This window comes from Salmo salar, chromosome 02 (assembly GCF_965601325.2).
Source record: "Salmo salar chromosome 02, fSalSal1, whole genome shotgun sequence".
Classification (NCBI taxonomy): Eukaryota; Metazoa; Chordata; class Actinopteri; order Salmoniformes; family Salmonidae; genus Salmo; species Salmo salar.
Genome location: NC_138292.1, coordinates 71,871,727 through 71,897,978, shown reverse-complemented (window position 1 = coordinate 71,897,978; position 26,252 = coordinate 71,871,727). Strand labels below are relative to the sequence as shown.

Here is a 26,252-nt window from a genome sequence, read left to right as displayed (position 1 = left end):
AATAACCACATCATATAGAATAACCACACCATACAGAATAACAACACCATGTAGAATAACCACACCATTTAGAATAACCACATCATACAGAATAACAACACCATGTAGAATAACCACACCATAAAGAACAACCGCACCATGTAGAATAACCGCACCATGTAGAATAACCGCACCACGTAGAATAACCGCACCACGTAGAATAACCACACCACGTAGAATAACTACATCATACGGAATAACCACACCATCCAGAATAACCACACCATGTAGAATAAATCCACCATGTAGAATAACCACACCATGTAGAATAACCGCACGGCGTAGAATAACCGCACCACGTAGAATAACCGCACCACGTAGAATAACCGCACCACGTAGAATAACCGCACCACGTAGAATAACCGCACCACGTAGAATAACCACACCACGTAGAATAACTACATCATACGGAATAACCACACCATCCAGAATAACCACACCATGTAGAATAAATCCACCATGTAGAATAACCACACCATGTAGAATAACCGCACGGCGTAGAATAACCGCACCACGTAGAATAACCGCACCACGTAGAATAACCGCACCACGTAGAATAACCGCACCACGTAGAATAACTACATCATACGGAATAACCATACCATGTAGAATAAATCCACCATGTAGAATAACCACACCATGTAGAATAACCGCACCATGTAGAATAACTGCACCACGTAGAATAACCACATCATACAGAATAACCACACCATCCAGAATAACCACACCATGTAGAATAACCACACCATGTAGAATAACCGCACCATGTTGAATAACCACTCCACATAGAATAACCACACCACATAGAATAACCACACCATGTAGAATAACCACACGACATATGACCATTCATACTGTTCTTGGGCCATATAAATACAGTATAATCATCATGATTGTCATTGCATATTGATCCGGTGGCCCGCTGGCCAATAAGAGTGGACCAGGGATATGTCTGTTTGTCATTGGATATCCTGTATTAATATTCGTATATGCTACAGTTTATCCAGTCAGAAGAATATGTGGCCACCTGACCAATAAGAGTGGATGTGTGTGTGTCATTAATGCATCAGAGCTGCTCTAGAAAGGATATTTCTATTCCCTGACAGCAGCCCCCCCCCCAGGCTCATCTCTTAACATAACATCTCCCTTGGTTTAACCTCTTAGATCTGAAGGACACACACACATGCACACGCATGATCATGCACACACACACACACACACTCACACAGACAGGAGGGAGAGAAGAAGAGAGAGAGAGATGGTGAGAGGAGGATGAGGAAATAGTAGAATGTGTTTGAGGTTAGGGAGAGAAAGAGGGACTTTCTCAGAGGAATAACAGACAGAAGGAGAGAGAGACAGAAGGAGAGAGACAGACAGAGGGGTTAGTAGTGTAATGCTGCAGTCTGTAAGTGGTTTGGCAGTTTAACAGGTGAGCATTCCCATGGTAAGCTAACGGCTCCAGTCACACAAATATGTCAAACTGTGTCTGATACCCTCAACATTTCCTCTCTCTCTCTCACACACACAAAACACACACATACTTACACACACACACAGAGAGAAAGAGAGACTAACCGAAGTTTCTCCTATGTCTTACATGGGTGTCATTTGAATGAATCTCATTGCCGATGGGTCTCTCCCCCTCCCTTCTCCTCCCTTCTGTCTCCCGCCCTCTCCCTTTTTCTCCCCTCCTTCTCTCCCTCCTAGTCGTCTGGAGCAGAATGGTATCAAGTCAGTTCCCCCTGGGGCCTTCACCTCCTACAAGAAGCTGCGCAGAATGTAACTAGTCGACCCCCTTTACTTAATATACACCAACCACCTTCCTTATGTCTAATCTGAAACTCAAGCTGCTATGTTTTCAGATGATACTACAATGTATACAGCAAGACAATCGGTTCAAAAGATTCAGCAAGCTCTACAAGTAGATCTGGGAAATATCAGGGATTGGGTTTGCCAGAACAAACTTGTTTTGCCCACCAAGAAACCTACGGTTATGTTGGTCTGTTCCACCAGGAAAAGGCCAACGCAGCATGGGATGCAATTAAGTACGGGGGAGTACAAATTCAGGAAGTGGTAGAAACCAATTGAGGGGTGCAGCTAGACAACTGCGTATCATGGTCGTCTCAAATAACTCATCTATGTAAAAATGTCAAATAAAACGGCATGCATGATCAGAAGGATAGCTAAATATTTAGCAGGAAAGATTCTTAAGAAAACAGCCTAAGCATTAATTGGGAATCAGGTGAACTACTGTTCTGTGGTTTAACATGCATCAGCAAGTTAAAATAGGAGGCTGCAGATTGAACAGAACAAAGCAGCGAGGATTGTTTTAAAGTGGAGATATGGTTATTTTGTTGAAGTCATGCTCAATGCTCTTGGTTGGTCATCAAGCAACAAGATAATTGAAGAAAAAAAACATGCTTGTTGATTTCACAATGTACACCATTTAAAACAGCCAAACTCTATTCACAACAGTATTCAGTTGGTAAGAGACAGACATTCAGTAAGTACTAGGAAAAGATTGTCCACTCTCTATGTGTTATCCAGACAGAAAAGAGAAATTGGCAAAATAACATTTCAATTTAGTACAATAAAGAAATGGAATAATTTATCTGAGCAAACCAGAAACCTTTCAATATATAAAATCAAGTAATACTTTAGAACCATTTAAATATAATAAATTGGAAGGTTGTGCAGGACTATGGTAGATGAAGGAACCAATCTATCTTTTCAGACTGCTAAGAGTATTTATCTGGTCAATATGCCAGTGTATTATGTCTGTTTGTAACAGTGTGTTATACGTGAAAATGGGATCATATTATAATTATTATTTTATTTTTTTAAGTTTAAGGACTCTTAGATTAGTCCAAATGAGCACTAAAAGATATCCTAATAAAATCAAATAAAACTCCTGACCTTCCACCTTTGACCTCTACAGTTCACAACCCCCCCAACTCCCTGTCTCCTACCCTACAAAGTGATTATATACAGTAAGAGTCTTATCTGTTATCTGCTACTGGTTTTTGGAGACCTTTAGTTGAACTCTCAGTGAGCTAGGGCGAGGGGGGTTAAGGCAGGATGAGGGGTAGAAAGTGTAAGTGGAGGGTTAGTGTGTGTCAGTGTCTGTGTGTGTGCACACGTTTGAATTTCATCATTCTCTTAAAGTACCGTTTCCTTGGGGGAGTTTAAACACTTGATCGATGTATAAATCATAGAAGAGTGTAATTGTCTTTAGGACAGCTGTTTTTAGTCAAGACTTTCGTGTTTTTTTTTACGTAAAATGTTTTTGTTGTACTGTCTGTGTGTTTATAGTTTTGTTTAATGATGTGTTAGTGTATGTAAGTTGTTTTGTCTGAAATGTTGTTCCCCTTGCTGCTATTGGACCAGGTCTCTCTTGGAAAAGAGATGTTATCTCAATGAGAACAACCTGTATAAATAAAGGTTAAATAAAAAATTTTTTAAAATGTACCATCTAATCCAGGAGAGGGTTTGGACTTCTGAGGCCCAACACGGGAGCTCTTCTGTGGGCTAGATTCCAGGAGACCTCCCCTTAGCCTGGTCCTCTTGTGGTTTTTCTCTTCTGCATGGTTTATATCATCTCAACAAGGTTGTAGGATGCATTTCCATTGTCTGCTGCATCCCAACTAGGAAATGGCATCATATTCTCTATATAGGGCACTACTTTGACCAGACTCCTATTTGGCCTGGTCAAAAGTAGTGCACTATATAGTGAATAGTGTGTGGCTCAGTTGGTAGAGCATGGTGTTTGCAACGCCAGGGTTGTGGGTTCAATTCCCACGGGGGACCAGTACGGAAAAAAATGTATGAAATGTATGCATTCACTACTGTAAGTCGCTCTGGATAAGAGTGTCTGCTAAATGACTAAAATGTAAATGTAATGAATAGTGGCCTGGTCAAAAGTAGTGCACTATATAGTGAATAGTGTGCCATTTAGGAAGCAGCCCTCTAAAGAAGATGTCATTAAGTGGTGACGTCAGAGAGAGTGTGAGGTCAAAGGTCATGGTTCTCAGTGTAACACTGTTGTTGTTCCTTCTTTCCAGAGATCTGAGTAACAACCAAATATCAGAGATTGCTCCCGATGTTTTCCAAGGCCTGAGAGCCCTCAACTCACTGTGAGTCTGTTTGCATCAGTGTGTGTGTCTGTGTGTAACCATCAGTGTGTGTGTCTGTGTGTAACCATCAGTGTGTGTGTGTCACCATTAGTGTCTGTGTGTCGCCATCAGTGTGTGTGTCTGTGTGTAACCATCAGTGTGTGTGTGTCGCCATTAGTGTCTGTGTGTCGCCATAAGTGTGTGTCGCCATCAGTGTGTGTGTGTCTGTGTGTCGCCATCAGTGTGTGTGTGTCTGTGTGTCGCCATCAGTGTGTGTGTGTCTGTGTGTCGCCGTCTGTGTGTCTGTCAGTCTGTGTGTCTGTCAGTCTGTGTGTACTAACGTAGTGTTGACATGTCTCTGTCTGTGTTATACACGTCTGTAGCATATACATGATCATGAGGGAGTGTGTGTGTACATATCATTGTGAATAATGTATAGTGTTTATATAAAGTTAAACGTCCTACTGAATCAGCCTCAATGGGAGGTCTGGGAGACAGTGTGTGTGTGTGTGTGTTTGTTTTCTGTGGGGGTCCAGGGGAGGAGAGGGGGTTGGTAGTTGGTAAGTGTCCCCTTAGGGGATAGCCCTGTCTGGGATGAATGGGACTGTGCCGTGCCTTTTAGTGTGGGTGTGTTCCAGCTCCCTCTTATGAGTGATATGAGCCAGATGGGGCCACAGAATCCTGAGCTCCATGTTGTCTAGTATTGTCATGGTGTTACTGGTATAGTACTGAGTCTTATTCTATATGGTCTCTACAGGGTCCTGTATGGTAATATTATCATGGTGTTACTGGTATAGTACTGAGTCTTATTCTATATGGTCTCTACAGGGTCCTGTATGGTAATATTATCATGGTGTTACTGGTATAGTACTGAGTCTTATTCTATATGGTCTCTACAGGGTCCTGTATGGTAATATTATCATGGTGTTACTGGTATAGTACTGAGTCTTATTCTATATGGTCTCTACAGGGTCCTGTATGGTAATATTATCATGGTGTTACTGGTATAGTACTGAGTCTTATTCTATATGGTCTCTACAGGGTCCTGTATGGTAATATTATCATGGTGTTACTGGTATAGTACTGAGTCTTATTCTATATGGTCTCTACAGGGTCCTGTATGGTAATATTATCATGGTGTTACTGGTATAGTACTGAGTCTTATTCTATATGGTCTCTACAGGGTCCTGTATGGTAATATTATCATGGTGTTACTGCTATAGTACTGAGTCTTATTCTATATGGTCTCTACAGGGTCCTGTATGGTAATATTATCATGGTGTTACTGGTATAGTACTGAGTCTTATTCTATATGGTCTCTACAGGGTCCTGTATGGTAATATTATCATGGTGTTACTGGTATAGTACTGAGTCTTATTCTATATGGTCTCTACAGGGTCCTGTATGGTAATAAGATCACAGATCTCCCCAGAGGACTGTTTGAGGGACTCAGCTCTCTAGAACTGCTGTAAGTACTATTCTGTCTACTTCCTAGATCATACCCTATTCCCTATGTAGTGCACTATACTGTCTACTTATTAAATCATACCCCATTCCCTATGTAGTGCACTGTATTGTCTACTTCCTAAATCATTCCCTAGTCCCTATGTAGTGCACTATACTGTCTACTTCCTAAATCATACCCTATTCCCTATGTAGTACACTGTACTGTCTACTTCCTAGATCATACCCTATTCCCTATGTAGTGCATTATACTGTCTACTTATTAAATCATACCCTATTCCCTATGTAGTACACTGTACTGTCTACTTCTGAGATCATACCCTATTCCCTATGTAATGCACTGTACTGTCTACTTATTAAATCATACCCTATTCCATATGTAGTGCACTGTACTGTCTACTTCCTAGATCATACCCTATTCCCTATGTAGTGCACTATACTGTCTACTTCCTAGATCATACCCTATTCCCTATGTAGTGCACTATACTGTCTACTTCCTAGATCATACCCTATTCCCTATGTAGTGCACTATACTGTCTACTTCCTAGATCATACTCTATTCCCTATGTAGTGCACTGTACTGTCTACTTCCTAGATCATTCCCTATGTAGTGCACTATACTGTCTACTTCCTAGATCATACCCTATTCCCTATGTAGTGCACTATACTGTCTACTCCCTAGATCATACCCTATTCCATATGTAGTGCACTGTACTGTCTACATCCTAGATCATACCCTATTCCCTATGTAGTGCACTATACTGTCTACTTCCTAAAACACACCATATTCCCTGTGTAGTGCACTATACTGTCTACTTCCTAAATCATTCCCCATTCCCTATGTAGTGCACTATACTGTCTACTTCCTAAATCATTCCCCATGTAGTGCACTAATTTTGACCAGAGCCTGATATACAGTATGTGCTTTTAGTTTAGGAACTTCTCTTCTCTTCTCTCCCTCTCTCTCTCTCTCTCTCTCTCTCTCTCTCCCTCCATCCCCCCCTCTCTCTCTCTCCCTCCATCCCCCTCTCTCTATCTCCTGCTCTATCGCTCTCCCTCTCTCTCCATCCCTCACTCCCTCTCTTTCTCCCCCATCTCTCTCTCTCTTTCTCCATCCTCACTCTCTCTCCCCTCTGTCTCTCTCTCTCTCTCTCTCTCTCTCTCTCTCTCCCCCTCTCCCAGTCTCCTGAATGCCAATAAGATCCACTGTATTCGAGCCACAGCCTTCCAGGACCTAGAGAATCTAGCTCTGCTGTCTCTCTACGACAACAAGATCCAGACCCTAGCTAAAGGAACCTTCTCACCCCTACACAGTATACAGACACTGTGAGTCTCACACACACACACACACACACACACACACACACACACACACACACACACACACACACACACACACACACACACACACACACACACACACACACACACCCTTCACACCCCCACACAGTATACAGACACTGTGAGTCTCTCTCACACACGTACACACACACACACACACACACCTTCACACCCCCACACAGTATACAGACACTGTGAGTCTCACACACACACACACACACACACGGATGCACACACACCTTCACACCCCCACACAGTACTGTGAGTCACACACACACACGCACGGATGCACACACACGCACGGATGCACACACACCTTCACACAGTATACAGACACTGTGAGTCTCTCTCACACACGTACACACACACACACACACACACACACACACACACCTTCACACCCCCACACAGTATACAGACACTGTGAGTCTCACACACACACACACACACACACGGATGCACACACACCTTCACACCCCCACACAGTACTGTGAGTCACACACACACACACGCACGGATGCACACACACGCACGGATGCACACACACCTTCACACAGTATACAGACACTGTGGTATGCATAGGTGTACCGTAATTTCTGGACTATTAAGCGCACCTGAATATAAGCCGCACCCACTGAATTAAAAAATATATATTATTTTGAACATAAATAAGCCGCACATAAGCCGCAGGTGCCTACCGGTACATTGAAACAAATGAACTTTACACAGGCTTTAACGAAACACGGCTTGTAACATAAATAAATAGGCTTTAACGAAACACGGCTTGTAACAAAAATAAATAGGCTTTAACGAAACACGGCTTGTAACAACAACAAAAAAATTCAATTTTGAGTCAATTCCTCACGCTGCTGTTTCCAACGTCTTATCATCGACTCATTAAGACCAAGCTCCCGTGCAGCAGCTCTATTTCCTTTTCCAACAGCCAGATCAATCGCCTTCAACTTGAAAGCTGCATCATATGCATTTCTCCGTGTCTTTGCCATGATGAGGGTGACAAAATGACTACCGTAATCAGAATGATGGGAAGTTTGAGAGCGCTCGATTTAATCTAAACAGTAAACAAAAAAGTTGTTTGACCTTAACCCGTTCAGCAATTTCATTGGTCTAATGAAAGCTTCATGCCGCCAAAAAACTGAGCACGTCACAGAATGTGTTTTTTTGAAGAAAAAAAAATTGAAAGCGGGAAAAATCCATATATTAGCCGCGTCATTGTTTAAGCCGCGAGGTTCAAAGCCTGGGAAAAAAGTTGCGGCTTATAGTCCGGAATTTACGGTACTGTCAAATACACTACCCAAACAGGCATACATACATTTTCAATCCTACATACTGATGCATACAGATGAAGTCTTCACATCCATATAATATTAGAGCAGGTCTGTTCAATGATGGTCCTGGAGGGCCCAAACACTTCTGCTTTTCATCCTCTCCTTGTAATAAGGGACTAATTCAGACCTGGGACACCGGGTGAGTGCAATTAACTACTAGGTAGAAACAAAACCGGAAGTGTTTAGACCGTCCGGGACCTGGAATCAATTAACGGTCAGGTAGAAACAAACCAGAAGTGTTTGGGGAGTCCAGGACCTGGAATCAATTAACTACCAGGTATAAACAAAACCAGAAGTGGTTGGGCCCTCCATATTCTTTTATAACCTGACCTCTGACCCCTCTCTCCCCCTAGTCACCTGGCCCAGAACCCGTTTGTGTGTGACTGTAACCTGAAATGGCTGGCAGACTACCTGAGGTCCAACCCCATAGAGACCAGCGGTGCCCGCTGTGCCAGCCCACGCAGACTGGCCAACAAACGCATCGGGCAGATCAAGAGCAAGAAGTTCCGTTGCTCTGGTGTGTGTGTGTCTGTCTGTCTGTGGTCATCTGACTGTGTGTGTGTGTGTGTGTGTGTGTGTGTGTGTGTGTGTGTGTGTGTGTGTGTGTGTGTGTGTGTGTGTGTGTGTGTGTGTGTGTGTGTGTGTGTGTGTGTGTGTGTGTGTGTGTGTGTGTGCCTGCAGTGTGTGTGTCTAGCTACATCACCTTGTTCCAACTTATGAAAGGCTCCGTCCCAGCACACACACGGCACTCTTTCCCTTCATCTGCCAGCGTTATAGGCCAGCATTATCTGCCAGCGTTATCTGCCAACCCAGCTCCAGTGAAACCAGTAATGGCTCCTTGATCTGTGTGCTTTAGAGCTGGTACAGGTTATGACAGGTTATAAGGCATTACATAGAGTTATGTGAAACCATGATACCATGGAGATGACGTAGTTATATATGAAACAGAAAACAACACGTTACAGGGCCAGGAGCTGCTGCTTTCTTATTCATCAGAGATATAGATATATCTATCTTAGAGTAGGAAAACAAACATTTGAAAAATCACAAAGCTGCTGCATTCTACAGTATATATGAATATTCTATATGCTGATGCCATCCCCCTTAAACTGTCAGTAAACTTAACTTGTTTTTCTGTTTCCATGGTAGCTAAGGAGCAGTACCACATCCCAGGTACGTGTGTGTTAGTTCTACATATCCGTATGTGTACTTCTGTATATACATACTGTAGTATATTATACTGTATATCTGTATCTGTCCTGCACATTGGACCTGCTCATGTGTGACGTATAGAACATGTCGAATGAACTGTGACTTCTGTGTTGTGTTGTGTCCAGGCATGTTGGATGCTAAACAGTAACTGGGTATGAAAATACTAAACTGTGTTCTATGTAGGGTTGCAAAATTCCGGGAACTTTCCCAGAATTCCCAGGTTTCCTGCTTATTCCCTCCTGATTCCAGGAACATTTCACTTGGGTTTATGGAAAACTTGGGACATTTGTGGAAGTTACCGGACATTTGAAACCCTAATTCTATGTGTGTTGTATATGTAAATACAGTATGTTATATTTGATAAGACAGTGTGTTCTATGTGATCAAATCAAATTTTAGTAGTCACATGCGCCGAATACAACAGGTGTAGACCTTACAGTGAAATGCTTACTTACGAGCCCCTAACCAACAATGCAGTTGAAAAAAATACAGATAAGAAATAAAAGTAACAAGTAATTAAAGAGCAGCAGTAAAATAACAATAGTGAGACTATATAGTAGTAGCGGTGTAAAAGGGGGGGAGAGGTGGTGGGGGGGGGGGCAATGCAAGTAGTCTGGGTAGCCATTTGGTTAGATGTTCAGGAGTCTTATGGCTTGGGGGTAGAAGCTGTTTAGAAGCCTCTTGGACCTAGATTTGGTTCTCTGGTACCGCTTGCCATGCGGTAGCAAAGAGAACAGTCTTATGACTAGGGTGGCTGGAGTCTTTGACAATTTTTAGGGCCTTCTTCTGACACCGCCTGGTGTAGAGGTCCTGGGTGGCAGGAAGCTTGGCTCCAGTGATGTACTGGGCCGTTTGCACTACCCTCTGTAGTGCCTTGCGGTCGGAGGCTGAGCAGTTGCCATACCAGGCAGTGATGCAACCATTCAGGATGCTTTCGATGGTGCAGCTGTAGAACCTTTTGAGGATCTGAGGACCAATGACAAATATTTTCAGTCTCCTGAGGGGGAATAGGTTTTGTTGTGCCCTCTTCACGACTGTCTTGGTGTGTTTGGACCATTCTAGTTTGTTGATGTGGACACCAAAGAACTTGAAGCCCTCAACCTGCTCCACTACAGCCCCGTCGATGAGAATGGGGGCATCTCGGTCATCTTTTTCCTGTAGTCCACAATCATCTCCTTTGTCTTGATCACGTTGCGGGAGAGGTTGTTGTCCTGGCACCACAGGGCCAGGTCTCTGACCTCCTCCTTATAGGCCGTCTCGTCGTTGTCGGTGATCAGTCCTACCACTGTTGTGTCATCGGCAAACTTAATGATGGTGTTGGAGTTGTGCCTGGCCGTGCAGTCATGAGTGAACAGGGAGTACAGGAGGGGACTGAGCACGCACTCCTTAGGGGCCCCTGTGTTGAGGATCAGCGTGGCGGATGTGTTGTCACCCACCCTTACCACCTTGGGGTGGCCTTTCAGGAAGTCCAGGATCCAGTTTCAGAGGGAGGTGTTTAGTCCCAGGGTCCTGAGCTTATTGATGAGCTTTGAGGGCACTATGGCGTTGAACGCTGAGATGAAGTCAATGAATAGCATTCTCAAAATAGGGTTCATTTTGTCCAGGTGGGAAAGGGCAGTGTGGAGTGCAATAGAAATTGCATAATCTGTGGATCTGTTGGTGCGGTATGCAAATTGGAGTGGTCTAGGGTTTCTGGGATAATGGTGTTGATGTGAGCCATGACCAGTCTTTCAAAGCACTTCATGGCTACAGATGTGAGTGCTACAGGTCGGTAGTCATTTAGGCAGGTTACCTTAGTGTTCTTGGGCACAGGCACTACGGTGGTCTGCTTAAAACATGTTGGTATTACAGACACGGACAGGGAGAGGTTGAAAATGTCAGTGAAGATACTTGCCAGTTTGTCAGCGCATGCTCGCAGTGCACGTCCTGGTAATCCGTCTGGCCCTGCAGTCTTGTGAGTGTTGACCTGTTTAAAGATCTTACTCACATCGGCTGCGGAGAGAGTGATCACACAGTCTTCTGGAACAGCTGGTGCTCTCATGCATGTTTCAGTGTTATTTGCCTTGAAGCAAGTATAGAATTAGTTTTGCTCATCTGGTAGGCTTGTGTGACTGGGCAGCTCTCGGCTGTGCTTCCCTTTGCAGTCTGTAATGTTTTGCAAGCCCTACCACATCCGACGAGCTTCAGAGCTGGTGTAGTACGATTTGATCTTAGTCCTGTATTGATGCTTTGCCTGTTTGATGGTTCGACGGAGGGCATAGCAGGATTTCTTATAAGCTTCCGGGTTAGAGTCCCGCTCCTTGAAAGCGGCAGCTCTAGCCTTTAGCTCAGTGCAGATGTTGCCTGTAATCCATGGCTTCTGGTTAGGGTATGTATGTACGGTCTCTGTGGGGACGACATCATCGATGCACTTATTGATGAAGCCAATGACTGATGTGGTGTACTCCTCAATGCCATCTGAGAAATCCCAGAACATATTCCATTCTGTGCTAGCAAAACAGTCCTGTAGCTTAGCATCTGCTTCATCTTACCACTTGTGCTCACTGGTGCTTCCTGCTTGCATTTTTTCTTGTAAGCAGGAATCAGGAGGATAGAATTATGGTCAGATTTGCCAAATGGAGTGCGTGGGAGAGTTTGTATGCGTCTCTGTGTGTGGAGTATAAGTGGTCCAGAGTTTTTTTTCCTCTGGTTGCAAATTTAACATGCTGATAGAAATGTTGTAAAACGGATTTATTAAGTTTCCCTGCATTAAAGTCCCCGGCTACTAGGAGTGCCGCCTCTGGGTGAACGTTTTCTTGTTTGCTTATGGCGGAATACAGCTCATTCAATGCTGTCTTTGTGCCAGCCTCTGACTGTGGTGGTATGTATACAGTGTGTTCTGTGTGACAATACGGAGTCTTCTGTGTGATAATACGGTGTGCTCTATGTGTACAGGTACAGAAGACACCCGTCTGAATAATGAGTGTAACAGTAAGCCAGTGTGTCCCGCTAAGTGTCGCTGTGAAGCTAACGTAGTGGACTGCTCTAACCTCCGTCTCACCAAGTTCCCCCAACACCTACCTGCCTCTACCACCGAGCTGTAAGGACATACACACAGTATAATGTTATCTATTGCTGCTTTCTGTCTGTTCTCTGACCGTTTTCTCCTCCTGTCTCAGGCGTCTCAACAACAATGACATCTCAGTGCTGGAAGCCACCGGTGTCTTCAAGACCCTCTCTCAGCTCAAGAAAATGTACGCTCTCTCAATTTACTTCTGAAGTGTTAAGTTAACCACCATTGTTGATTTTTTTTGTATTAATTCATCACATTTATTCATAAACATTTTAATAATAATATAATTAATAAACATACTGTAACTGCTAATGAGGTGTAACAAGGCATAATATTTCAAACCAATATCTAAAAGGAATTCATATCTATTCATTAGTAACCATAAAAGGCCACTTGTCTTGTATGTTATTGGATAATTCAGTTGACTATTGGTTTGTTTGTTTGTAACAAGCATAATGTGTTTTTCAGTAACCTTAGCAACAACAAGATCTCAGAGATCGAGGACGGAGTGTTTGAGGGGGCGGGGTCTGTCGTGGAGCTCCACCTGACAGCCAATCACCTGGACTCTGTCAGAGGGACCATGTTCAGGGGCATGGGCGGCCTCCGCATGCTGTGAGTTAGCACCTTCATCATTATCATCATCATCATCAATCAATCAAATGTATTTATAAAGCCCTTTTTACATCAGCCGATGTCACAAAGTGCTATACAGAAACCCAGCCTAATACCCCAAACAGCAAGCAATGCAGATGTAGAAGCACGGTGGCTAGGAAAAACTCCCTAGAAAGGCAGGAACCTAGGAAGAAACCTAGAGAGGAACCAGGCTCTGAGGGGTGGCCTGTCTTCTTCTGGCCACCCCGATGTGCCTTATTGCTATTTGTCGTGGAAATTCACACTGAAGGAGACTTTGTCATTTCTTCAAACGATCATCTTTATTTAATATCGATTTAATTATTGCAATAATGAAAATGGCCAACTCAAAAGTCTTGAAGGATAATTGTCGTCATCAATATAAAATGCTGTCTTCACCAATGACTACAGTGTCTCTGTGTGTCTCTGTGTGTTGTAGGATGTTGAGGAACAACCGTATCAGCTGTATCCATAACGGCAGCTTCACTGGTCTGACCAGCGTCCGCCTGTTGTCTCTCTATGACAACCAGCTCCACACCATAATGCCTGGGGCCTTCGACACACTGCCCAACCTCTCTACACTGTAAGACACAAATCATCCTTGAAGAGTTTTAGAACTCTGTTATAGACTGACTGTCTCTCTCTTTCTCGCTCTCACACTCTCTTTCTCTCCCCCTATTTCTCCCTCCATCTCTCTCCCCCCCACCTCTCTCTCTCCCCCCCACCTCTCTCTCTCCCCCCACCTCTCTCTCTTCCCCGCACCTCTCTCTCTCCCCCCACCTCTCTCTCTTCCCCCCACCTCTCTCTCTTCCCCCCACCTCTCTCTCTCCCCCCACCTCTCTCTCTTCCCCCCACCTCTCTCTCTCCCCCCACCTCTCCCTCTTCCCCCCACCTCTCTCTCTTCCCCCCACCTCTCTCTCTCCCCCCCACCTCTCTCTCTCTCCCCCCACCTCTCTCTCATCCCCCCACCTCTCTCTCTTCCCCCACCTCTCTCTCCCTCTGTCTTCCTCTCTTCCCCCACCTCTCTCTCTTCCCCCACCTCTCTCTTCCCCCCACCTCTCTCTCTTCCCCCCACCTCTCTCTCGTCCCCCCAACTCTCTCTCTTCCCCCCAACTCTCTCTCTTCCCCCCACCTCTCTCTCTTCCCCCCACCTCTCTCTCTCCCCCCCACCTCTCTCTCTCTCCCCCCACCTCTCTCTCATCCCCCCACCTCTCTCTCTTCCCCCACCTCTCTCTCCCTCTGTCTTCCTCTCTTCCCCCACCTCTCTCTCTTCCCCCACCTCTCTCTTCCCCCCACCTCTCTCTCTCCCCCCACCTCTCTCTCTTCCCCCCAACTCTCTCTCTTCCCCCCACCTCTCTCTCTTCCCCCCCACCTCTCTCTCTCCCCCCCCACCTCTCTCTCCCCCCCCACCTCTCTCTCTCTCCCCCCCACCTCTCTCTCTTCCCCCACCTCTCTCTCTTCCCCCCACCTCTCTCTCCCTCTGTCTTCCTATCTTCCCCCACCTCTCTCCCTTCCCCCCACCTCTCTCTCTCCCCCCATCTCTCTCCCTTCCCCCACTTCTCTCTCTTCCCCCACCTCTCTCCCTTCCCCCACCTCTCTCTCTTCCCCCACCTCTCTCTCTTCCCCCACCTCTCTCCCTTCCCCCACCTCTCTCTCTCCCCCCACCTCTCTCTCTCCCCCCATCTCTCTCTCTCCCCCCACCTCTCTCTCTCCCCCCATCTCTCTCTCCCTCTGTCTTCCTCTCTTCCCCCCCACCTCTCTCTCTTCCCCCCAACTCTCTCTCTTCCCCCCACCTCTCTCTCTTCCCCCCCACCTCTCTCTCTTCCCCCCACCTCTCTCTCTTCCCCCCCACCTCTCTCTCTCCCCCCACCTCTCTCTCCCTCTGTCTTCCTCTCTTCCCCCCAACTCTCTCTCTTCCCCCCACCTCTCTCTCTTCCCCCCCACCTCTCTCTCTCCCCCCACACTCTCTCTCTTCCCCCCACCTCTCTCTCTTCCCCCCCACCTCTCTCTCTTCCCCCCCACCTCTCTCTCTCCCCCCACCTCTCTCTCCCTCTGTCTTCCTCTCTTCCCCCCACCTCTCTCTCTCCCCCCCATCTCTCTCTCTTCCCCCCCACCTCTCTCTCTTCCCCCCACCTCTCTCTCTTCCACCCCACCTCTCTCTCCCCCCACCTCTCTCTCTCCCCCCCACATCTCTCTCTTCCCCCCACCTCTCTCTCTTCCCCCCAACTCTCTCTCTTCCCCCCACCTCTCTCTCTTCCCCCCCACCTCTCTCTCTTCCCCCCACCTCTCTCTCTTCCGCCCCACCTCTCTCTCCCCCCCACCTCTCTCTCTTCCCCCCACCTCTCTCTCTTCCCCCCAACTCTCTCTCCCTCTGTCTTCCTCTCTTCCCCCACCTCTCTCTTCCCCCCACCTCTCTCTCTTCCCCCCACCTCTCTCTCTTCCCCCACCTCTCTCTCTCTCCCCCCCACCTCTCTCTCTTCCCCCCACCTCTCTCTCTTCCCCCCACCTATCTCTCCCTCTGTCTTCCTCTCTTCCCCCACCTCTCTCTTCCCCCACCTCTCTCTCCCTCTGTCTTCCTCTCTTCCCCCCCACCTCTCTCTCTTCCACCCCACCTCTCTCTCTTCCCCCCACCTCTCTCTCTTCCGCCCCACCTCTCTCTCTCCCCCCCATCTCTCTCTCTTCCCCCCACCTCTCTCTCTTCCCCCCACCTCTCTCTCCCTCTGTCTTCCTCTCTTCCCCCACCTCTCTCTCTTCCCCCCACCTCTCTCTCTTCCCCCACCTCTCTCTCTCCCCCCACCTCTCTCTCTTCCCCCCCACCTCTCTCTCTTCCCCCCCACCTCTCTCTCTTCCCCCCCACCTCTCTCTCTTCCCCCCCACCTCTCTCTCTTCCCCCCCACCTCTCTCTCTTCCCCCCCACCTCTCTCTCTTCCCCCCACCTCTCTCTCTTCCGCCCCACCTCTCTCTCTCCCCCCCATCTCTCTCTCTTCCCCCCCACCTCTCTCTCTTCCCCCCCACCTCTCTCTCCCTCTGTCTTCCTCTCTTCCCCCCCACCTCTCTCTCTTCCCCCCCACCTCTCTCTCCCTCTGTCTTCCTCTCTTCCCCCCCACCTCTCTCTCCCTCTGTCTTCCTCTCTTCCCCCCCACCTCTCTCTCTTCCCCCCCACCTCTCTCTATTCCGCCCACCTCTCTCTCTTCCCCCCCACCTCTCTCTCCCCCCACCTCTCTCTCTTCCCCCCCACCTCTCTCTCTCCCCCCCTCTCTTTCTTCCCCCCCACCTCTCTCTCTTCTCCCCCATCTCTCCCCCCCACCTCACCTCTCTCTCTTTCCCCCCACCTCTCTCTCCCTCTGTCTTCCTCTCTTCCCCCCCACCTCTCTCTCTTCCCCCCTTCTCTCTCTCTTCCCCCCACCTCTCTCTCCCCCCCACCTCACCTCTCTCTCTCCCCCCCTCTCTCTCTTCCCCCCCACCTCTCTCTCTCCCCCCCACCTCTCTCTCCCTCTGTCTTCCTCTCTTCACTCACGTCTCTCTCATCCCCCCCACCTCTCTCTCTTCCCCCCACCTCTCTCTCTTCCCCCCACCTCTCTCTCTCCCCCCCACCTCTCTCTCTCCCCCCACCTCTCTCTCTTCCCCCCCACCTCTCTTCCCCCCCACCTCTCTCTCTCTCCCCCCACCTCTCTCTCTTCCCCCCACCTCTCACTCTTCCCCCCCACCTCTCTCTCTTCCCCCCCACCTCTCTCTCTTCCCCCCCACCTCTCTCTCTTCCTCCCATCTCTCTCTCTCCCCCCACCTCTCTCTCCCTCTGTCTTCCTCTCTTCCGCCCCCCTCTCTCCCTCCCCCCCCACCTCTCTCCCCCCCACCTCACCTCTCTCTCTCCCCCCCCCCACCTCTCTCTCCCCCCCACCTCTCTCCCCCTCTGTCTTCCTCTCTTCCCCCCACCTCTCCCTCCCTCAGGAACCTGCTGGCCAACCCGTTTAACTGTGACTGTCGTCTGGCGTGGTTGGGGGCATGGCTTCGTTCTAGACGAATCGTAACAGGGAACCCTCGCTGCCAGAGCCCCTCCTTCCTCAGAGAGATCCCACTACAGGACGTAGCAGCACCAGACTTCCGCTGCGACGACGGTACGACACACGCACGCACGCACACACACACACGCACGGACTCACGCAGAAACACACATCACACACAAGGACACATAGAGATTTTATAATTTCATTGATCGAAAGTGATATAAGTATGTTCAATTTCAAAATATTTTAACTAGTCTCCCTTCTCTCCCAGGTGCTGTATTGGAGGAGAGTAGCTGTGTAGCTCGTCCTCAGTGTCCCAGTGAGTGTACCTGTACAGAGACGGTGGTCCGCTGTAGTAACAAACACCTCCAGGCCATGCCCAAGGGGTTGCCCCGCAACGTCACTGAACTGTAAGTCACAAATTGGGGTTAGAGGTCAGGGCAAGGGGGCAGGAGACAAAGGGAAGGGTGCTAGGGGTTAGGGCTTAGAGATCTGCAATACACTTTTCTTACATTCTCAGTTCACCAGTTAGCACTTAGTTATATAACGTATTACCTGTGTAATAGGTAGGTATAACCCTATAGGCTGTTCTGGCTAGGACAAGGCTTACTGACTAATAGGTAGGTATAACCCTATAGGCTGTTCTGGCTAGGACAAGGCTTACTGACTAATAGGTAGGTATAACCCTATAGGCTGTTCTGGCTAGGACAAGGCTTACTGACTAATAGCTGGTATAACTTAGTTTCTTTGTTTAACCACAGTGTCCTCCTCCTCCTCCTCCTCTTCTCAGGTATCTGGATGGGAACCAGTTCAGCATGGTGCCCAGAGAACTGTCCACCTTCAAACACCTGCAGCTGGTGTGAGTTGACCATTACTGTCTGTTAGTGTGTCTGGTGTGAGTTAACCATTACTGTCTGTTAGTGTGTCTGTTGTGAGTTAACCATTACTGTCTGTTAGGGTGTCTGTTGTGAGTTAAGCATTACTGTCTGTTAGTGTGTCTGTTGTGAGTTAACCATTACTTATGTTAGTGTGTCTGTTGTGAGTTAAGCATTACTGTCTGTTAGTGTGTCTGTTGTGAGTTAACCATTACTGTCTGTTAGTGTGTCTGTTGTGAGTTAACCATTACTGTCTGTTAGTGTGTCCGTTGTGAGTTAAGCATTACTGTCTGTTAGTATGTCTGTTGTGAGTTAACCATTACTGTCTGTTAGTGTGTCTGTTGTGAGTTAACCATTACTGTCTGTTGGTGTGTCTGTTGTGAGTTAACCATTACTGTCTGTTAGTGTGTCTGTTGTGAGTTAAGCATTAATGTCTGTTAGTGTGTCTGGTGTGAGTTAACCATTACTGTCTGTTAGTGTGTCTGTTGTGAGTTAAGCATTACTGTCTGTTAGTGTGTCTGTTGTGAGTTAACCACTACTGACTGTTGGTGTGTCTGTTGTGAGTTAAGCATTACTGTCTGTTAGTGTGTCTGTTAGTGAGTCTGTTGTGAGTTGACCATTACTGTCTGTTAGTGTGTCTGTTGTGAGTTAACCATTACTGTCTGTTAGTGTGTCTGTTGTGAGTTAACCATTACTGTCTGTTAGTGTGTCTGTTGTGAGTTAAGCATTACTGTCTGTTAGTGTGTCTGTTGTGATTTAACCATTACTGTCTGTTAGTGTGTCTGTTGTGAGTTAACCATTACTGTCTGTTAGTGTGTCTGTTGTGAGTTAACCATTACTGTCTGTTAGTGTGTCTGGTGTGAGTTAACCATTACTGTCTGTTAGTGTGTCTGTTGTGAGTTAACCATTACTGTATGTTAGTGTGTCTGTTGTGAGTTAACCATTACTGTCTGTTGGTGTGTCTGTTGTGAGTTAACCATTACTGTCTGTTAGTGTGTCTGTTGTGAGTTAACCATTACTGTATGTTAGTGTGTCTGTTGTGAGTTAACCATTACTGTCTGTTAGTGTGTCTGTTGTGAGTTAACCAGTACTGACTGTTGGTGTGTCTGTTGTGAGTTAAGCATTACTGTCTGTTAGTGTGTCTGTTAGTGAGTCTGTTGTGAGTTGACCATTACTGTCTGTTAGTGTGTCTGTTGTGAGTTAACCATTACTGTCTGTTAGTGTGTCTGTTGTGAGTCAACCATTACTGTCTGTTAGTGTGTCCGTTGTGAGTTAACCATTACTGTCTGTTAGTGTGTCCGTTGTGAGTTAAGCATTACTGTCTGTTAGTATGTCTGTTGTGAGTTAACCATTACTGTCTGTTAGTGTGTCTGTTGTGAGTTAACCATTACTGTCTGTTAGTGTGTCTGTTGTGAGTTAAGCATTACTGTCTGTTAGTGTGTCTGTTGTGATTTAACCATTACTGTCTGTTAGTGTGTCTGTTGTGAGTTAACCATTACTGTCTGTTAGTGTGTCTGTTGTGAGTTAACCATTACTGTCTGTTAGTGTGTCTGGTGTGAGTTAACCATTACTGTCTGTTAGTGTGTCTGTTGTGAGTTAACCATTACTGTATGTTAGTGTGTCTGTTGTGAGTTAACCATTACTGTCTGTTAGTGTGTCTGTTGTGAGTTAAGCATTACTGTCTGTTAGTGTGTCTGTTGTGATTTAACCATTACTGTCTGTTAGTGTGTCTGTTGTGAGTTAAGCATTACTGTCTGTTAGTGTGTCTGGTGTGAGTTAACCATTACTGTCTGTTAGTGTGTCTGTTGTGAGTTAACCATTACTGTCTGTTAGTGTGTCTGTTGTGAGTTAACCAGTACTGACTGTTGGTGTGTCTGTTGTGAGTTAAGCATTACTGTCTGTTAGTGTGTCTGTTAGTGAGTCTGTTGTGAGTTGACCATTACTGTCTGTTAGTGTGTCTGTTGTGAGTTAACCATTACTGTCTGTTAGTGTGTCCGTTGTGAGTTAACCATTACTGTCTGTTAGTGTGTCCGTTGTGAGTTAAGCATTACTGTCTGTTAGTATGTCTGTTGTGAGTTAACCATTACTGTCTGTTAGTGTGTCTGTTGTGAGTTAAACATTACTGTCTGTTAGTGTGTCTGTTGTGAGTTAAGCATTACTGTCTGTTAGTGTGTCTGTTGTGAGTTAACCATTACTGTCTGTTAGTGTGTCTGTTGTGAGTTAACCATTACTGTCTGTTAGTGTGTCTGTTGTGAGTTAAGCATTACTGTCTGTTAGTATGTCTGTTGTGAGTTAACCATTACTGTCTGTTAGTGTGTCTGTTGTGAGTTAAGCATTACTCTCTGTTAGTGTGTCTGGTGTGAGTTAACCATTACTGTCTGTTAGTGTGTCTGTTGTGAGTTAACCATTACTGTCTGTTGGTGTGTCTGTTGTGAGTTAACCATTACTGTATGTTAGTGTGTCTGTTGTGAGTTAACCATTACTGTCTGTTGGTGTGTCTGTTGTGAGTTAACCATTACTGTCTGTTAGTGTGTCTGTTGTGAGTTAATCATTACTGTATGTTAGTGTGTCTGTTGTGAGTTAACCATTACTGTCTGTTAGTGTGTCTGTTGTGAGTTAACCACTACTGACTGTTGGTGTGTCTGTTGTGAGTTAAGCATTACTGTCTGTTAGTGTGTCTGTTAGTGAGTCTGTTGTGAGTTGACCATTACTGTCTGTTAGTGTGTCTGTTGTGAGTTAACCATTACTGTCTGTTAGTGTGTCTGTTGTGAGTTAACCATTACTGTCTGTTAGGGTGTCTGTTGTGAGTTAAGCATTACTGTCTGTTAGTGTGTCTGTTGTGAGTTAACCATTACTTATGTTAGTGTGTCTGTTGTGAGTTAAGCATTACTGTCTGTTAGTGTGTCTGTTGTGAGTTAAGCATTACTGTCTGTTAGTGTGTCTGTTGTGAGTTAACCATTACTGTCTGTTTGTGTGTCTGTTGTGAGTTAACCATTACTGTCTGTTAGTGTGTCTGTTGTGAGTTAACCATTACTGTCTGTTAGTGTGTCTGTTAGTGTGTCTGTTGTGAGTTAAGCTTTACTGTCTGTTAGTGTGTCTGTTGTGAGTTAAGCATTACTGTCTGTTAGTGTGTCTGTTGTGAGTTAAGCATTACTGTCTGTTAGTGTGTCTGTTGTGAGTTAACCATTACTGTCTGTTAGTGTGTCTGTTGTGAGTTAACCATTACTGTCTGTTAGTGTGTCTGTTGTGAGTTAACCATTACTGTCTGTTAGTGTGTCCGTTGTGAGTTAACCATTACTGTCTGTTAGTGTGTCTGTTGTGAGTTAAGCATTACTGTCTGTTAGTGTGTCTGTTGTGAGTTAACCAGTACTGTCTGTTAGTGTGTCTGGTGGGAGTTAAGCATTACTGTCTGTTAGTGTGTCTGTTGTGAGTTAAGCATTACTGTCTGTTAGTGTGTCTGTTGTGAGTTAAGCATTACTGTATGTTAGTGTATCTGTTGTGAGTTAAGCATTACTGTATGTTAGTGTGTCTGTTGTGAGTTAAGCATTACTGTCGGTTAGTGTGTCTGTTGTGAGTTAAGCATTACTGTATGTTAGTGTGTCTGTTGTGAGTTAACCATTACTGTCTGTTGGTGTGTCTGTTGTGAGTTAACCATTACTGTATGTTAGTGTGTCTGTTGTGAGTTAACCATTACTGTCTGTTGGTGTGTCTGTTGTGAGTTAACCATTACTGTCTGTTAGTGTGTCTGTTGTGAGTTAACCATTACTGTATGTTAGTGTGTCTGTTGTGAGTTAACCATTACTGTCTGTTAGTGTGTCTGTTGTGAGTTAACCAGTACTGACTGTTGGTGTGTCTGTTGTGAATTAAGCATTACTGTCTGTTAGTGTGTCTGTTAGTGAGTCTGTTGTGAGTTGACCATTACTGTCTGTTAGTGTGTCTGTTGTGAGTTAACCATTACTGTCTGTTAGTGTGTCTGTTGTGAGTCAACCATTACTGTCTGTTAGTGTGTCCGTTGTGAGTTAACCATTACTGTCTGTTAGTGTGTCCGTTGTGAGTTAAGCATTACTGTCTGTTAGTATGTCTGTTGTGAGTTAACCATTACTGTCTGTTAGTGTGTCTGTTGTGAGTTAACCATTACTGTCTGTTAGTGTGTCTGTTGTGAGTTAAGCATTACTGTCTGTTAGTGTGTCTGTTGTGATTTAACCATTACTGTCTGTTAGTGTGTCTGTTGTGAGTTAACCATTACTGTCTGTTAGTGTGTCTGTTGTGAGTTAACCATTACTGTCTGTTAGTGTGTCTGGTGTGAGTTAACCATTACTGTCTGTTAGTGTGTCTGTTGTGAGTTAACCATTACTGTATGTTAGTGTGTCTGTTGTGAGTTAACCATTACTGTCTGTTAGTGTGTCTGTTGTGAGTTAAGCATTACTGTCTGTTAGTGTGTCTGTTGTGATTTAACCATTACTGTCTGTTAGTGTGTCTGTTGTGAGTTAAGCATTACTGTCTGTTAGTGTGTCTGGTGTGAGTTAACCATTACTGTCTGTTAGTGTGTCTGTTGTGAGTTAACCATTACTGTCTGTTAGTGTGTCTGTTGTGAGTTAACCAGTACTGACTGTTGGTGTGTCTGTTGTGAGTTAAGCATTACTGTCTGTTAGTGTGTCTGTTAGTGAGTCTGTTGTGAGTTGACCATTACTGTCTGTTAGTGTGTCTGTTGTGAGTTAACCATTACTGTCTGTTAGTGTGTCCGTTGTGAGTTAACCATTACTGTCTGTTAGTGTGTCCGTTGTGAGTTAAGCATTACTGTCTGTTAGTATGTCTGTTGTGAGTTAACCATTACTGTCTGTTAGTGTGTCTGTTGTGAGTTAAACATTACTGTCTGTTAGTGTGTCTGTTGTGAGTTAAGCATTACTGTCTGTTAGTGTGTCTGTTGTGAGTTAACCATTACTGTCTGTTAGTGTGTCTGTTGTGAGTTAACCATTACTGTCTGTTAGTGTGTCTGTTGTGAGTTAAGCATTACTGTCTGTTAGTATGTCTGTTGTGAGTTAACCATTACTGTCTGTTAGTGTGTCTGTTGTGAGTTAAGCATTACTCTCTGTTAGTGTGTCTGGTGTGAGTTAACCATTACTGTCTGTTAGTGTGTCTGTTGTGAGTTAACCATTACTGTCTGTTGGTGTGTCTGTTGTGAGTTAACCATTACTGTATGTTAGTGTGTCTGTTGTGAGTTAACCATTACTGTCTGTTGGTGTGTCTGTTGTGAGTTAACCATTACTGTCTGTTAGTGTGTCTGTTGTGAGTTAATCATTACTGTATGTTAGTGTGTCTGTTGTGAGTTAACCATTACTGTCTGTTAGTGTGTCTGTTGTGAGTTAACCACTACTGACTGTTGGTGTGTCTGTTGTGAGTTAAGCATTACTGTCTGTTAGTGTGTCTGTTAGTGAGTCTGTTGTGAGTTGACCATTACTGTCTGTTAGTGTGTCTGTTGTGAGTTAACCATTACTGTCTGTTAGTGTGTCTGTTGTGAGTTAACCATTACTGTCTGTTAGGGTGTCTGTTGTGAGTTAAGCATTACTGTCTGTTAGTGTGTCTGTTGTGAGTTAACCATTACTTATGTTAGTGTGTCTGTTGTGAGTTAAGCATTACTGTCTGTTAGTGTGTCTGTTGTGAGTTAAGCATTACTGTCTGTTAGTGTGTCTGTTGTGAGTTAACCATTACTGTCTGTTTGTGTGTCTGTTGTGAGTTAACCATTACTGTCTGTTAGTGTGTCTGTTGTGAGTTAACCATTACTGTCTGTTAGTGTGTCTGTTAGTGTGTCTGTTGTGAGTTAAGCTTTACTGTCTGTTAGTGTGTCTGTTGTGAGTTAAGCATTACTGTCTGTTAGTGTGTCTGTTGTGAGTTAAGCATTACTGTCTGTTAGTGTGTCTGTTGTGAGTTAACCATTACTGTCTGTTAGTGTGTCTGTTGTGAGTTAACCATTACTGTCTGTTAGTGTGTCTGTTGTGAGTTAACCATTACTGTCTGTTAGTGTGTCCGTTGTGAGTTAACCATTACTGTCTGTTAGTGTGTCTGTTGTGAGTTAAGCATTACTGTCTGTTAGTGTGTCTGTTGTGAGTTAACCAGTACTGTCTGTTAGTGTGTCTGGTGGGAGTTAAGCATTACTGTCTGTTAGTGTGTCTGTTGTGAGTTAAGCATTACTGTCTGTTAGTGTGTCTGTTGTGAGTTAAGCATTACTGTATGTTAGTGTATCTGTTGTGAGTTAAGCATTACTGTATGTTAGTGTGTCTGTTGTGAGTTAAGCATTACTGTCGGTTAGTGTGTCTGTTGTGAGTTAAGCATTACTGTCTGTTAGTGTGTCTGTTGTGAGTTAACCATTACTGTCTGTTAGGGTGTCTGTTGTGAGTTAACCATTACTGTCTGTTAGTGTGTCTGTTGTGAGTTAACCATTACTGTCTGTTAGTGTGTCTGTTGTGAGTTAACCATTACTTATGTTAGTGTGTCTGTTGTGAGTTAACCATTACTGTCTGTTAGTGTGTCTGTTGTGAGTTAACCATTATTGTCTGTTAGTGTGTCTGTTGTGAGTTAAGCATTACTGTCTGTTAGTGTGTCTGTTGTGAGTTAAGCATTACTGTCTGTTAGTGTGTCTGTTGTGAGTTAAGCATTACTCTCTGTTAGTGTGTCTGGTGTGAGTTAACCATTACTGTCTGTTAGTGTGTCTGTTGTGAGTTAACCATTACTGTATGTTAGTGTGTCTGTTGTGAGTTAACCATTACTGTCTGTTGGTGTGTCTGTTGTGAGTTAACCATTACTGTCTGTTAGTGTGTCTGTTGTGAGTTAACCATTACTGTATGTTAGTGTGTCTGTTGTGAGTTAACCATTACTGTCTGTTAGTGTGTCTGTTGTGAGTTAACCAGTACTGACTGTTGGTGTGTCTGTTGTGAGTTAAGCATTACTGTCTGTTAGTGTGTCTGTTAGTGAGTCTGTTGTGAGTTGACCATTACTGTCTGTTAGTGTGTCTGGTGTGAGTTAACCATTACTGTCTGTTAGTGTGTCTGTTAGTGTGTCTGTTGTGAGTTAACCATTACTGTCTGTTAGGGTGTCTGTTGTGCGTTAACCATTACTGTCTGTTAGTGTGTCTGTTGTGAGTTAACCATTACTTATGTTAGTGTGTCTGTTGTGAGTTAACCATTACTGTCTGTTAGTGTGTCTGTTGTGAGTTAACCATTACTTATGTTAGTGTGTCTGTTGTGAGTTAAGCATTACTGTCTGTTAGTGTGTCTGTTGTGAGTTAAGCATTACTGTCTGTTTGTGTGTCTGTTGTGAGTTAACCATTACTGTCTGTTAGTGTGTCTGTTGTGAGTTAACCATTACTGTCTGTTAGTGTGTCCGTTGTGAGTTAACCATTACTGTCTGTTAGTGTGTCCGTTGTGAGTTAAGCATTACTGTCTGTTAGTATGTCTGTTGTGAGTTAACCATTACTGTCTGTTAGTGTGTCTGTTGTGAGTTAAGCATTACTGTCTGTTAGTGTGTCTGTTGTGAGTTAAGCATTACTGTCTGTTAGTGTGTCTGTTGTGAGTTAACCATTACTGTCTGTTAGTGTGTCTGTTGTGAGTTAAGCATTACTGTCTGTTAGTGTGTCTGTTGTGAGTTAACCAGTACTGTCTGTTAGTGTGTCTGTTGTGAGTTAACCATTACTGTCTGTTAGTGTGTCTGTTGTGAGTTAACCATTACTGTCTGTTAGTGTGTCTGGTGGGAGTTAAGCATTACTGTCTGTTAGTGTGTCTGTTGTGAGTTAAGCATTACTGTCTGTTAGTGTGTCTGTTGTGAGTTAAGCATTACTGTATGTTAGTGTATCTGTTGTGAGTTAAGCATTACTGTATGTTAGTGTGTCTGTTGTGAGTTAACCATTACTGTCGGTTAGTGTGTCTGTTGTGAGTTAAGCATTACTGTCTGTTAGTGTGTCTGTTGTGAGTTAAGCATTACTGTCTGTTAGTGTGTCTGTTAGTGAGTCTGTTGTGAGTTGACCATTACTGTCTGTTAGTGTGTCTGGTGTGAGTTAACCATTACTGTCTGTTAGTGTGTCTGTTGTGAGTTAACCATTACTGTCTGTTAGGGTGTCTGTTGTGAGTTAACCATTACTGTCTGTTAGTGTGTCTGTTGTGAGTTAACCATTACTTATGTTAGTG

General features: G+C 44.9%; 1 protein-coding gene across 1 annotated transcript in view; it reads left to right on the top strand.

The window, feature by feature from the left end:
- Window positions 1-26,252, top strand: part of LOC106591151 (slit homolog 1 protein) — a 164,518-nt gene that overhangs the window by 116,509 nt on the left and 21,757 nt on the right. Inside the window, exons 10-22 of the mRNA XM_082966607.1 lie at window positions 1,747-1,818; window positions 4,101-4,172; window positions 5,548-5,619; window positions 6,798-6,941; window positions 8,656-8,819; window positions 9,452-9,475; window positions 12,449-12,593; window positions 12,673-12,747; window positions 13,035-13,178; window positions 13,636-13,779; window positions 17,145-17,311; window positions 17,472-17,610; window positions 17,991-18,059. Of these exons, the coding sequence (XP_082822733.1) occupies window positions 1,747-1,818; window positions 4,101-4,172; window positions 5,548-5,619; window positions 6,798-6,941; window positions 8,656-8,819; window positions 9,452-9,475; window positions 12,449-12,593; window positions 12,673-12,747; window positions 13,035-13,178; window positions 13,636-13,779; window positions 17,145-17,311; window positions 17,472-17,610; window positions 17,991-18,059 (1,431 nt within the window). The remainder of the gene's footprint in view (window positions 1-1,746; window positions 1,819-4,100; window positions 4,173-5,547; window positions 5,620-6,797; window positions 6,942-8,655; window positions 8,820-9,451; window positions 9,476-12,448; window positions 12,594-12,672; window positions 12,748-13,034; window positions 13,179-13,635; window positions 13,780-17,144; window positions 17,312-17,471; window positions 17,611-17,990; window positions 18,060-26,252) is intronic.